Raw genomic sequence first — 15,312 nt, forward strand, 5'->3', positions numbered from 1 at the left:
AGCGATGTGTGGGGGTCACATACAAGACGTTGACTAGGAAGCCCACCTCTCCACCCATCAGGCCACTTTTCCACCCACCCATTATGCCACCTTTCCACCTGTCTCTCCACCCATCACGCCACCTCTCCACCCACCCATCATGCCACCTCTCCACCCACCCATCATGCCACCTCTCCACCCACTGCAACATTTCTCGATCACGCTAAACCGCCCCCCCGTCTCCTTTTTCCGAATACATTTCAGAATGACAATAGATTAGTGTGAAGGGTTTAGGACGCTGTTGAATTAAAAGCCCAAGAGGAGCGTTTAACCCTTCGAGTGCAGCTGCTGCAAGGGTTAACTGGATTATATAGAATTTGGGTGGGACACAATTATAAAAAGAAAAGTCTAGAATTCCGTGGTTGGTTCCCAGTTTCTGTTTGAGACGCTCCTCTCCCGGCCCCCGGCCCATTTCACCATCTGAAAGGACATAAATTGGACTGCGGAATAAATCTAGCCTACAGAGTATTTTATTTGGGGTCCATAAAGAGAAGACACCTGGATTAACTTGATTCCATGAATCAGAGGCAAAAACTGCATGTAAAAAAAAAACAAAAAACTGTGATTTTGGTTTTAGGGGGAAAAAAAAGCAATATAACTGGCCCCTCCCCTTTAATCTGGTCCACTGTATGCAAATTAGGCATACAGTTGGCATATTTAAATACATATTTCCTCTGCTGGCCACGGTATATAATTTTATACATTTACATTTAAAAAAAAAATCCCCATAATGAAAAACATTTTTTATATTTTTTTTATATATACATTTATATAAATTCACCAATCAGTTATTTTACGGTTTCACATTTCACAGTCATGGGGAGTAATCTTTTAGAAACGTGTCCTATAGAAAAACCGCCTTTTCTATATAAATAGTAAAATCACAAACTTTTAATGCCGTAACATGCGGAAGCCACAGCGGCACCGGTGTGGGGGGAATAAACCGGTTATTTCGGTAAATATAAGAATGGTTAAAATTCTTACTGGATTCCAGTATCATGCGGACTGCGACGCCGTTCCTGTCGCAGGAAAATGTTTTGGTTTTTTTAGGAAACTAAATGTAGCAAAAGGCTTGTATTCGGGGGGGGGTCGGGGTGGATTCACATCATGGTTAATGTGGATCTGCACCCTTAAACTGTTTGTGGCCCCGTGACGTGGGTTTATTTAACATAGGAAAAAATGACATTAATCAGGGTTTTAAAAAAAAAAAAAAGTAATTTCTGTCATTATTAAGACGGTTCTGATAAATTATACACTTATTCCTTGTCCTATATGCTGATTAATTCCAGCATGTGCCCCACCTCCCTGTTTTGATTGGCTGCTCCTATTATTTTATATATATATATATATAAATCTTCCCACAGAAAGAAAGAAAATTAATGTTGTGGTGTAGCTGAGTGCTTAATTAATCTTTTTTTTTTTTTTTTGTAATTTTTTTTTGTAATTTTTTTTTAATTAACAAAAAAAAAAAAAATTATAAAAAAAAATTAATTGGTGCGATAGAGTCCAATAGGCCACTTTAAACTCTGTTTAATGTCAGTTTTTGATTTTCATGACCGTTCCGCTTTAAATATTAAGTCCAGGAAAAAACATGGCGCCTTCACTAGAGCGCGATATAAAAATATATAAAAATATGCAGTGGGAACAGTTGGTTTTTAATATTTTTGCGGGCCGCTGCGTGTTGGTGATTATACACACGTGTATATACGGTGATATCATTTCATCGCTCTGATGCAAGGTTTTGATGCATTTCATTGTTTTTTTTTTCCCTTACCGATGGGTTTCTGATGTTATATCGGAATTTAATACTATAGTTCCACTGAGCTGTATCTCGAAAGGGGGGGCAGGAAAAAGCCCCGTTTCATGTAGTATTTTGGGAACGTAATTTACCCTCCCCACAAAGATGGGGAGGAACCGCTATAGGTCATTGTTCCCGGTAGTATTGTTATACGGTAGTATTCCTTGCAGCATTTATCACAAGGCACTTTAGGGAGCAGGTAACCTTTTCTGCGATTCCTTTAATATTGGTTAAATGAGTCCCCGGTGTTTTCTACATTAATTTTTTTTATTTTAATTTTTATTTTTTAAATATGGATATCAGGTTGCTGTTCAAATAAAATTCAAGACTGTATAGAACTTTGGTTTACATAGGAAGATCTGTCCATTAAAACTATATATATGAGTCATTGTCCTACAGAGGTTCAAAGCTTTTGTTTTTTATTTTAATTTAAATAGTTATCTTGCCTGCTTTATATATTTTTTTTTTTATTATTTTTTTTTGGAAAGGCTGCTATGCTTCGGAGCAGATAATTGGCAAATAAACCAAATTCAACCTGTATTTGTCCATCTGTAAGTTCGTTTAGCATTACAGTTGACCGCGAACCCACGAGGAAACATTCAAAGCGAGCAGGAGACATCGTCTGTGGCCGGAACGAGTCCCGCTCCAGTTATTTGGTTGGAACAGCTGCTGTTGTGTAGACGTTCTTCATAGAAGGAGAAGGTGACCTCCCTACCAACCAGAGCATTGGATTATTTTTGTTCTGATGTCCTCTCATTCCAAAAAAGCTGGATGTGAATGGTCCTGGTGTAGTAATTAAAAGAATATCTTGAGTCCGTTCCGTTTGGATGATACCCACAGCCTTGCTTGGTGGAGAAACCTCCCTCTTTGGTCAAACTCGGAAACCATTCATGGCTTCACCCAACAAAATGGACAGCGGGGAACGTCACCTCTGGATATGGCGAGCAAAACAAAAACAGCCTTGTGTCTTATCGACACGGACTTCCGTCGAGAGGATACCAATAGACTTGGGCGTGCTAGCTTGGGGGCTCACGGACTCTTGGAAAGTTGCGATTGGGTGTCCTGGTCCAACTTCTGATAATTTAATCCCAAAACAAAGACATTTCACTGGCCTTCAACTCCATCGATGGATGTCCTCACCTGGCCGCGTGCCTCCGTGCGAATCCCTCGTGGGGCAGGACACCGTTGTGAACTTTTTGTCATCTTTCAACTCAACTACTGTGTATAGACGGCGCGTCCTCCATGACCCATAAGACCATTTCCCGATCCTTAGAAGCTGGTCCCAGGACACTTGACATAAGTGAATGCAAAGCATTCTGGGAGTAGATACGGACAGCAGGGGGTCCGACGCGCGCCCCGGGTTACCTTTAAACTTCTTCTGTAGATAGGAAACTCTCAGCAACACTAGACAATGTTGGAAAGAGAACTTGTGGATATTTCCGTACTCTATGGAACGTTTTTTTTTTGTTTTTCACGATATCGTATGCTTACATTCACAGCTCTTCTGCTGTCTCACCGTATTATTAAACGTCGCGGTTTTAATGTCTTTACTAGTGCTTTCGAGTGGAAAGACCTAATTAGAAGAGGTAGGAGAAATTTAAAGAGTAGTTGTAGAAATTGTTAGTGAGAAAATACTTGTCCAGAGCACAATGTAGACAAAAAAAATAAAAGGATGTGTGTGGGGGCGCTGAGCCCGATCCACTCGCCTATTGCCAATCTCAAAAAAAAAACATAAATAATAATTTTGTTCTTTCCTTTTTAAAATAGCTATAAAAATTCTTTGACAAAATAAAAAACATTTGAACATTTTCGAGTTTTTGTTCTTTTTATGTTCTTGCATGTTTTTGGGTGTCGGGGGGGGGGGGGGATGATTTGTCTTACTACTTGTTGGGAAAATTTAAAGACCCTCCAGCCGTTGCATGCACTTTAATTCATATAATAGCTGAGAGGTCCCTTTTTAAGGTTTTTTTTTTTTTTTTTTTTGTGGTGCCCTCCCCCCCTCCACACCTGCCCCCATATGCAACCCCCCCCCCAGGTATTTTCCATGCTGGAGAAATGTGTTGTCGCTCCCATTGAATACAGTGGGAATGTTCTCCTGCTGTTAATTGGCTGCTTCAAGCAACCAATCAGTATCAGGAACTGACAGACTACAAGGGAGCTGCAGCTTCTCCCTAAGGTAAGTGCATTTATTCTTTTTAACCTTTAAAAGAATGTGTTATTTAATTAGGTTGTTGGATGTTTTTAAAATTTCAGATATGAATCTAAACCCAATTTAACCCTTTTTTTTTTGCATTACATTTTTGACACTTGGGAAATGTAGCCGTTTCGACCAAAAATAAATACAATTTTTTTTTCTATTGATATTTCTATGTTTAACCTTCTTCCTACATTCCAGTAATTTATTTTTTTTCCACATCACCGGCTGACACAAAACGCCTGCGTGCCGGATATCGGAAAGTCTTTACAGCCAATGAATTTAACGATTCTGGGATACGTGGAAAGACGGGAGTTTATTCGCTAAATGGAGAGTCTCTGGTTTTAACTGTCGTTTCACTATTTATTAGGAAGGGTGAGCACTGCCTTCTTCCTCCAGTGAGAAGGGCTGAGCTGGCCCTGTTTAATGCATAACTCAGCGGGCGAGGAGACTGGGAGCACATCACTTATTTAACTATGCATTATCCAGGGCCAGCCAAGCGCTTCCTGCTCACTGTGTCTTCCATAAGCTTCTCGGAACGCACTTTTTATGGGCCTCGGGTCAGGCGGTTGTGAGGAACACTCCAACACTTTCTCTTTGTCTCTAAGTCGTCGCGTTCCAACATCGGAGGTTTGCTTAGGATCTTGCTGGAGGACCCAGTTGTGGCCAAGTCTCGAAGTGTTGCTTCAGTATTTCTAGATAATCCCGGTCATCGCGATGCCATCTATATTCTGAAGGGCGTTTGTCTCTTTTCCAGCAGAATACCCCCACATCATGAGGCTGCCACCCCCATGCTTCACGGTTGGGATGGTGTTCTTCAGATTTTAAGCCTCACTCTTTTTCCTCCATTCCTGTCGCTGATCATTATGGACAAACTGCTCCAAAAGTCTAGATTTTCGTCCGGCTGATCACCTGCAGATCTCATTCCGGTGTTTTTATGCCGGTTTTAGTTCTTAATGGTGGATGTAGATACTTTGTTACCTGATGCCTCCAACACCTTCACCAGCTTCTTAGTTATATTCGGGTTCAGTTGAACCTCTCTGACCAAAGTCCGTTCAGTCCTGGGGGTTAGTGGCTCCTTTTTAAAACACGCAGTGTCCGTGTGGCCCCATACTTTTTATATGTCGTCATTCCATGCAGTTGTTTAAGAATTGTTCCCAAGGAGGAGCCGAATTCACAGGGTCTTGGTTGAGTTGCTTGAATTGTCCCCGTGGTATCAAAGGAAAGAATGCCCAGGTTCTACAAGTAGGACCTTAAATACAGCCAATTCATTCCTTATTACGACAATTGGCCAATCAGAAGATCCTAAAAAGTCATTTTCTGGAATCTTCCGGAAAATTTAAAGACCCAGTAAACTTAAATAAAATAAAAGAAATAACTAATAAGATGTTGGGTTTAAGGTTCTCTGCCAGTAAATAAACAATTTAAAATAAAATTATATACATCAAATTATACTTTGTATGTTTTCTGCCGATATTCCAAAACCACGACCGAAACATAAAAAACACCTATTTTTTTAGCAGATTTTTTTTTATTTATTAGCAGAAAATTTCTATCAAAATTCTTAGTCCCTCATTTTAGAAAGAAAAAAAAAAATGTTAGAAAACTGCAGAATTATATAAGAAATAAACTCCATTCCTTTAAATAATAATACATTTGTGTTAAAAGCGTGCGACGAGGGCAAAGTTCCCAATTCCAATCTATGTGTTGATAAAAGCTTCCGCAAAGAGGGGGGGTAGAAATAAAAAGAAAAAAAAAAAAAAAAGTAATTCCATTTTTTTTTTGGATGAAACAAATTCCTGTTTTAAAATATATATATATATATATATATATATATATATATATATATATATATATATATATATATTATTATAGAAAAAAATAGTTTTTTGTCTCAAACAAATTCTAATGGACTTGATTAGGGGCAGAGCCTGTCTAATTCTCTTGTTACAATACAGGCCAAGTTCTTTGGGAGCGAGAACACATATCAAAATGTTATGGTCAAAAGAGTGTGGCCAACACACAATGGGGTGATTCTGGTGCAAAATTTGAATTGTGATCTTATTACCATGGTAACCAATGGCTGCTAGTTGCTGTGTTCAGTCCATGTTTTAAAACTTTTTTTTTTTTTTTTTTTTTTTTTTTTTTTTACCAGAATTCAATTTCTTTTTTATTTCTTTTTGCATGGCCACTGGTTTCTCGCGGATTAACTCTCAGAACCGCTATGCTAATGTTTTAACCCTTTATTGAATGCACTGAAGAATATTGTGGTTTTGGGATAAATCAAAGCCTTGTGTGAGATTTTTTACATTTTTGTCAGTCGGAGAATATTCAGACGAGCGGCGAGGAAGGTGGCGCCGGATGCATATCGGATTTCTTTCAGGATACCTTCCCATTTCTTCTCTTCTTCGTCGTATCTGAAACAAAGTTAAAAAATTCTCATAGAAACTTCAATACCGAACATCTAAAAACACATTTATCCTCTAGATTTGGCAAAACATGTTTTTTTCTCTTTAAGGTATTTTTAATTAGGGTTAAATTCTCTGATTCTAAGATTTTAAGTATTAACCCATTAATGGCCCATGTTAAAGCTTATATTGCCATGACGGTGGCAACCAAATGGCTCTAACAGTCCTTCTGGAAACCATGACTTGTCGGGCGGTAAAGATAATTCTGAATTAAGTCCACCTGTATTCAAGCAGGGATTTCAGACGTGATGCAGCAGTGAGAAAAGCACCAATCATTAAATGAGTGTGAAATAAGGCGGGGGTTGGCTCCAGAATGTGTGACCCCGAGAATCTGCCCCTTCACCCTGCAGTTGGGGTAAAAACCCAACGGATTTGCTCACTTATCTACAACTCATCCCTTTTCGTTATCACCAATAACTAGTGACAGGATCCAACCCTTAGCTCAGGAGCAAAGCCAGCCGCGTGTCTCCCGGAGGTTTCTTGGTGGAAAAAATTGGTTCACTTCCTATAAATCCGGATCGGCCAAAAAGGTTATTTTTTACTCTATTTCTTACCTCCAGATATCATTGAGCTCTGTTGGCACGAGCTCCTCCGTCTCGCTCTCCATCGTGGCGAAACCTCCAATGGCAAAAAGTGTCCCGGCCATGCTGACGAGGCTGAGCGAGCTCCGTTCCTGCGGAAACTCCGCGAACTCTTCCCACCTGGAATACGGAAAATTACGCGCTGTTAGCCATTTGTTGTCATTTTCACTATTAATTCCCTGCCTGCCTCCCAATCCGAGGCCGACTACGTAGTCGAAAAGGCTTACGCTCTTTGGCTGCGACAAGGCTGAGGTGCAGCTACTTACTTGTTGGTCTTTATGTCGTAGGCTTCGACGGTGTTGGTCAGGCCGGTGTCGGTAACCCCAGCAGCTACAATGATTTTCCCGTTGTGAAAAGTGGCTCCAAACAGCGACCGAGCCGTTTTCATCGGGGCCACGTCCTTCCACTCAAACTTCTTGGGGTTGTAGACGCATAACCTGTTCAGGCACTTCCTACAAAAGAGAGAGCGGAATGAGGTCACCACCATGTTATTGAATAACGACAGATTGTCCAGCACTTTATCCCTCCCATCTATTTGTAACGGCCCTACATGAACTGTATTTATATTGAAAAACCCAGATACATGATAACAACGGGGAACTTTAAATTAATCATTTCCGGTTTGTTAAGGAATGAAACGGGTTCCATCAGAAGGAGAAGACCTCATAATAAGTTGGTTCCATCAGAAGAAGAAGACCTCATAATAAGTTGGTTCCATCAGAAGAAGACCTCATGATAAGTTGGTTCCATCAGAAGGAGAAGACCTCTTAATAAGTTGGTTCCGTCAGAAGGAGAAGACCTCATGATAAGTTGGTTCCATCAGAAGAAGAAGACCTCATGATAAGTTGGTTCCATCAGAAGACGAGACCTCTCAGGCCCAATAACTTCAACTAAAGTCTCAATGACCTATTGGGCTATATTGTTCTTTTTAGTGAAAGAAGAATTTGCCTTCGACAATTGTCCGTATTATGGACAGGAGTCTGATGCCCCTTGAGGTTGTATTGGCAGACCCGGCGAGTGTGTTTCGTAGAGTGCCGTCTAACCTACACGTCTTATATGAGGTCAAAGGAAAACCAATGGTTATGATTGGCCCATTCTGTTGGTTGCTATAGCGATAAAAACTTTTCAAACTCGGCATGGTCAGATTGATACATAGAATGCCGGCCCGACGTTAATGCTCGTAGAGTCTTGGCTTGGACTCCCCTAATTTCCATTCATTTAAACCGATCAGAATGGAGAATTTGTCATCGATTTTGATAACGGATCCTGTTTTACTTACTTGTTGTTTCCTTTCCCACCGATGACATAAACCAGGTTGTCATGTGACACCACGGAGTGTCCGTACACTTGGTAGGGCAGAGGGTCCGATTCCCCCCATTTAAATGATCTGAATAAAAAAAAAGAAATGTAACCAAAGTAAGTAAGCTAGGAAAATTTTATTATTTATGGTATCATACAGCGCCGTCATATTCCACAGAGCTGTACATTCTAAAGCCTTTCCAGAGACAATGGGGTTTTTTTTAATTTATTTATTACAATTCCCTAAATAAATATAAAAAAATTGACCGTCTCTCGTTATGGCCGAAGATATGAAAAATGTTCTGAAAAAAGGAAAAGGGTTACTGTGTTTAGCGTACAGTGACATGTTTTTTTGCGGGGAGGTGTCTGCTGATGCCCAATGGGTTGCACCTTCACGTAATCATTTGTGCATACGAAGGGTTAACTGGAAAATCTGATAAAATCTGAGATTGGGGAACCACATGACTTCTCATTCCTATTGACTCTGGCAGTTAAACCCGTGACGTAAACTTTAATTTTCTGCAAAAGCTTAAAATTTTAAAAATAATGTATTTTTTTTTCTTGTTTCTTCCTCTACTTACGGTCGGTCGTAACATAAAACAGAGTCCAAAGTCTGCTCTCCTTCCTTCAGCTCCTTCCCACCGATCAGGTAGATGGAGTTTTCGGATTCTCCGAGACCAAAGAGACATCTTGCGGATGGCACGGGCGGCATCCCCAACCAGTCCGAGTCCAGGTGGTCAAACTGTAAGGATGCGAGTGAGTGAATGAGATTGGGAAATAAAGACATTTAATGAAATACTCTTTTTTTATTAAATTACATTAAACCATCCCTTAAATACCACATAAGGTTTATGAAATATACACAATGAATGGGTTAATATAATAAAATATTTTGTGCGTGTGTGTGAATCATTTCCCCCTTCATGTGGATAAGAATATCGTTTTAATTTTTTCTGAGAATTATTTGGATAAAGTATCATTGCTCAATTAAACTTACCACATCGGTCATTCAATTGAACTGCATGTGATAAATGTAACAGTTTCAATTTTCTTGGCCACATACATTCGCTTTTAAAAAGGCAAAGGTTTCAGAAAAAAAATAAAACTTTTTGTTTATCATATAAAAGGAAAATGTATATATACATCAGGCAAAATGTTAAACAATTTAACTCTTTCGGTGCTGGTACATGTTTATATATATATTTATTAACATAAATTAAATCCAGCCTACCCAGGCACTAAATAAACTACAGACCTCCAACTCCAGAAGGATGTTGATATTCTGAAGAGAGGAGGAAAAACTAAGACTAAGAGATCTCATTATGTCCGGCTTGGGGAGAGAAGGTGGGGGGGGGCTTTTAATGCATAAAAGGATTTAACAAAGTACAGTATATTATTTCAAAGAAGGAGAAAAGTTACAACAGGAGACCAGAATCTAACACTAGAGGGTCAGAGGCTTGGATGGGATGTAAGGAAGTAATATTTTACTGAGAGGGTGGTAGATAAATGGAACAGCCTCCCAGCAGAGGTGGTAGATACTAAACAGTGAGGAAATATAAGCATGCATGGGATAGGCACACGACTTCTGCATCTAAGACCAGACAGAGGACCGAGTTGGGTTGCGTGACCCTATTCAGCCCTGGGCTAAATGTCGGACTTGCCCTGCACAAAATATTCATATTGCCCCAGGAGTGTAATTGCCCCCCCCCCAGCAGCCCAGCAGGGCAATTGCCAGTATGTTAAGCAACAGGGCTGCATTAAAATGTATATGAACACAACTTTATAGGCAGTTTTTTTATTTTTCTGCCAACTAATTAATACCCAATTACGGTATATTTTATTATACATGCTATATATCATAGATCTATTTATACTATTGGTTTTTTTTTGGTTTTTTTTGGGTGGGGGGGGATACATTAACAATATATTGATATTCAACAGCGACCCCTACTGGTAGCTTTCAGTAAGGGCCATATGTAAGCACACGTGAACCATCTCTAACACGATTAATGGTCGCACTTCTATAACACTATGGAAAACAAACACCTTATAACATCTGTTTAACCCCTTAAGGACAATGGGCCGTCTCTAAACCCATTGAAAACAATGCATTTTGAGCCCGTACATGTACAGGCTTTGTCATTAAGGGGTTAAAAAAATATACTGGAGTGATGAAACATTCTATCCATAAATCTCTTTCCTCCACAGTCTTATGCTGGCCCTCGAAATGGTTTGGAGCTCCTAAGCCTCTGTTTTTACCCACTTCAGGGGGGGAAAGTTATTTTCGGTGTTTTATGGCGTTCTAATACCAGCACTATTACATCCCGATTGTCAGAGGGCTCTACACATAGTCCTACGTACCTGTAGGAAGTAGGAACTCAATGGCTCGTCCTTATTATCCTCGTTATAGTAAATTCCACCAGCCACGAAGATCTGGTTTTCTTTAGTTATCAGACTGACGTGATTTTTGGGGATCTGGGCTGAGAGTGAGGCAAAAAAGCACTCATTGCCGCTGGGATCGTAGGCCACGGCCCCCGTGTCGCTTATCATAAATATTAGATCCTTTAAGAACATTCCGAATCGTAGAGTGTCATTCAAAATTCCGGGTAGAACATCTTCGTCTTCCTCCACGTCCCCGTTCACCACCGGCTCCCCGTCTTTTCCCTCTTTGGGAGGGGATTTCTTTTTTAAGACGGGAAGTTTTCCTTCCCCAGCCTCTTTGACCATTTGAAGTTTTTTCAAAAGTTCTTTATTGGACTTGACCAAGTCATTCTTCTCAACCTTGCTCTTGATATAGTCTGGGGATATGAGGCGGAAGCGTATGCTTTCAAAGACGACCGGCAAGGCCTTAACGCGGTTCTCCTGGTCTTTGGAAGCCCATTTCATAACCACCTCGAACACTTCTTCTTCCTTCTCCACGTTGAGAGTGTCGCTGGAAATAATTGCTATCAGCTCGTCGGGGGACAGTTGGCCAAACTCTTCATCCCTCGAGATGAGACTGAAGCGGTCGCACAAGAAATCCCGGGCCGACACGGCCAATCGAGGACAATCCAACATGAGACCCAGTCGAAATATGGCCAGGCAGTTGCTGAGACATAACTTCTTCTGGAGGAACGAGACGCATACCGTGAATATCGAAGGGATCTGGAACATGTTGGCTACAGAAAATATATCCTGTACGTTGGCCTCTGTGATTTCAATTTCGGAAGTGTAGATATAGTGAAGGATCTTCTCCATCACATCTGGGTCCACATCTTCGAGGTCGATTTCCTTTTTCTTGCTCTCGTCCAAATCGGAAAGGAACATCGCTCGGAAGTAGGGACTGCAGGCTGCCAGCACGAGCCGGTGGCAGGGGAATTCCTTCTCCTTGATCTTCAGGACACAGTCTATGAATTTGTTATGGTCCAGCATGTCCTTCAGCCCATCTTGTAGCAATGTTTGCTGATAGAGACGTAACTCTTCAGCCTGTTGGACGGGCAGCGCCATTTTTGATATCTTCCTACCTTCGATCTCTTTCTTCCCCGCAGACCCTGGGCCTCGGTGACCTGCCGCAAACAAAAAAAAGGGAACGAGCTTTGGAGAATGGAGGAGGATTCCCAACGTTCAACCTGATATCCTACCCAGCATTTGAATATTTTGCTTGTACAGCTGACGAGGCTCCTCAGCTGTGGCCATTTATATTTATAGCTTCAGCATTACAAAGCAGGGGGCTCTTTACTGGAAGACGATCTCTCTTGGACGTGACACGTCGAAGGGGACAGCTGTCCGGGCCGGGGGCACCAGGCGTACACCGTCCATACGTGACTCATCACTCGCTATTTCTTTTTGACGTTTCCATGGAAGGTTTTGTGACCACTTGGTAGAACGATTCTCTGGGTTCCGTCCAAACTGATGAGTCAAAGACCCGAATGGATCCTGCACTCACCTCAATGGATCACTCAGTACTGCCTAGAATATGCTGGATCATAAAGGAACCGTAAGGGGCCACCGGAAAACTAGACCCCCTCAATTAAAGGTGCTGTCCCACTTCGACTTTCCAGCATGTTAATAAAGTTAACCGTTTAACTTTAATTCGATTATTAATGCACCCATGACTGGAGTAAGGGTTCATCTCAAATTACACCCCCCCCCCTTTGTTTCTCTTACAACCCAAAACCTGACCTAATGAACCCTTTCCCTGCTGGAGACTGCAGAGTATGCCAGGGAACTAATTGAGGTTATGTTTTAAACTTTAGATGGGTTAACAGCGCTTAATAGGTTAACCACACACATATATGATAGCTCCACATCACCATTGAAGAGGTTAACTGCAAAAAGTGGACCCCCCCAAACCGCTCGGAAATCCTAGAGTTGTGCTTCATTTGTAATTTTACGGGGAATGCTTTGTCGTGTGACTCAAAGGTTGGTGCTGATTTTGTTGCTACCATAGGTTGTTACCATAGATACGGAAAATTCTGCTTAAAAGTCTCTGCATTGGTTCTTTGTGATTAAACCATTAGATGGAAGACCTGCTGAGGTTTATTGGTTTAACATATAGAGGGCAAACTATTTTTCCCTAAGTGGAACAGCACCTTTAATGGGAAAATGCTGGGGCCGCTGCAGACCGGGTATTTACCCTCTTTGTCTCTTGTTGCTAACCCTCTGATTGGAGGATCGTGGAGAGGACGTCGCTGGAAGCACCGCCATTTTGGCGGAAGTTCCCGCCGGGTTCTGTTCGCGGAGATGCAGATGAAGGTAGAAGATAGTAGAATAAAGATAGAAGAAAGAAGACTATTAGCCATTTTATAGAGCGCGAGAGGAGAGTGAGTGTGAGTGAATATGGGCCCACATACTTCGGGTGAAAATTCTGAGCTGTTTGCTTCATTTTAGTCCAATTAGTAGGGGGTCGTGGCTTCGTACGAATCGCTGAATTTTCCTAAATTTGGTAAATTTGCCGATCATACGAATTTAAATGCACAAGTCTAATAATAATAACAAATAATAAATATTATAATAATAAAACAATATTAAAAAATATAATTAAATAAAAATAATGAAAATATAATAATATAATACAAATAATAAAAAATAATATAACTAATAAATAAAAATAATTTAAAAATATTATAATAATAAATAAAAATATTATAATAAAAAATATAATAATAAATAATAGATACATAAAGCTCTAACAGCCCCGGTAGTTCCTATTTCTTTGTTCATGACTAATACCCCTGAGGTTGTTAGGTGAGACATCACTCTTATTTAATGCTCTTTCCAGAGCGCTCATTGTGTGCCCCCCTAATCTCCCCGGACTTTACTGTCCCGGTGAACAGGCGCGTGTGAGTGAGATGATATATTTAGCGGGCACTCAGGTCGCTGGCATTGACAGCTGCTTCTATATATAAATGCTTTAGTCAGTTCCCCGCTATGGCCCGGGGCAGATTGGCAGCGTGGGGGTCCCACTCCCTGCCTCTGTCCATCTGAATGAAACCTCTTTGGGCCACCGAGACGTCGACGCTGAGAGATCTAGGAATAGTGCAACGCACACTCACTATCACCGAGATATCACCAATACTCAGACCGGGGCCGGGGGAGCAGTGATTTCCTGAACTGAGATCATGTCCGTCTTGTGTTGGCTACGGAAGCTTCCAGCAAAAAGACAAAGAACCTACTGGCAGATCGGCCCCGTCTGGCCCCCGTCTAGTCGCCCGTTTCTCTGCTGCAAAGTCTCAAACCTTAATCAGTCGTTGGTCTCGTCTTAGATTCAGGAGCCGTATGGCTATCCCGCGCATGTTTAATACCCTCACTGTATTACCCGCTACCACTTCTGCTGGGAGGCTGTTCCACTTATCTACCTTCAACGGTATTTGCTAATAAAGGTAACTTAATTCTTCCCGGGGGTGTCGTGGCTCGCGCACAGGAACGTCACGGCCGGTAATTGCTCGTCTGGGACCCCTATTCCCAGAGAGGCAGCTGCAGGGTATATTTAGCGGCTCCCAGCTGCCCCTGGCCGGAGGCGGAGGCCGTAACGGGATATGTCTGATTATGGACTAAAACGTGGAAACGGGGATCAGTAGCTCCCGTACCTCACACCATCATATCGCGCGCCCGGGTCACTGTATATAATATACAGCAGAGGGGGCAGCAGCTGCCGCCTGGTCACAGCCTGGCTGAGGATTATGGGAGTTCCTGGTGATCAGCCTGCTGAGTAGCCGTGATATTGCACAAGGCAATAGTTAAAGCATCATTAGAGTGTAAGCGTGTGTCTGTGTGCGGATGCATCGCGTGTAAAGTGCTGCCCCCTGCAGTGTGTTGGGGGTATAACCGAGTAACTGGTTCCCTAGCATGACTATACATCATACATACTGCAGGGGGCAGCACTTTACATATGACGTAGAAACATAGAACCTGCCGGCAGATCGGCCCCATCCGGCCCCCGTCTAGTCGCCCATTTCTCCTTTTGTAAAGACTCAGTCTTTGGTCTTGTCTTAGATTGTACAGCGCTACAGAATTTGATGGTGCTATAGAAAGCAATAAATAATAATTCAGGAGCCGTATGTCTATCCCATGCATGTTTACATTCCCTCTAACGCTTCTGCTGGGACTCTGTTCCACTTAGCCACCACCCTCACAGCAAAGTAAAAAAAAGTATTGGCCGGGTGCTTCGGGCGAAGTAAACGATGACAGACGTTGGGGGCAGCGCTTTGATATTGCCGCAGACCGCCATTTTTTTTAATCATGTGGAACCCGGGGGATTTAATAACATGATTAATGCGGTCAGAGCACGTGTGACATCACAGGTGACTGCCCACAATCTGAGGGCAGCTAACGGGGTGTATCGCCCCTGGAATACCCCATTTCCTCCCAATTTACCCCTCGCACAGTATGAATCAAGCACCCAGTTGCCTGCAGTGCCAGCAAACAGGACATCTGCCGGCTGTTGGGACTGTT

The 15,312-nt window shown here is 41.8% G+C and overlaps 1 protein-coding gene across 1 annotated transcript; it reads right to left on the bottom strand.

Annotated features, from left to right (window-relative positions):
• Positions 1 to 6,208: 6,208 nt before the first annotated feature.
• Positions 6,209 to 12,024, bottom strand: KLHL40 (kelch like family member 40). Its single transcript, XM_053468287.1, has 6 exons — positions 10,741 to 12,024; positions 8,961 to 9,121; positions 8,360 to 8,467; positions 7,347 to 7,532; positions 7,054 to 7,200; positions 6,209 to 6,448 (listed from the first exon to the last, which is right to left on the bottom strand). The coding sequence occupies exons 1-6, from the start codon at positions 11,863 to 11,865 to the stop codon at positions 6,337 to 6,339; spliced, it is 1,839 nt and encodes a 612-aa protein (XP_053324262.1). The 5' UTR covers positions 11,866 to 12,024; the 3' UTR covers positions 6,209 to 6,336.
• Positions 12,025 to 15,312: the final 3,288 nt, after the last annotated feature.

This window comes from Spea bombifrons, chromosome 5 (genome assembly GCF_027358695.1).
Source record: "Spea bombifrons isolate aSpeBom1 chromosome 5, aSpeBom1.2.pri, whole genome shotgun sequence".
NCBI classification, from domain to species: Eukaryota; Metazoa; Chordata; class Amphibia; order Anura; family Pelobatidae; genus Spea; species Spea bombifrons.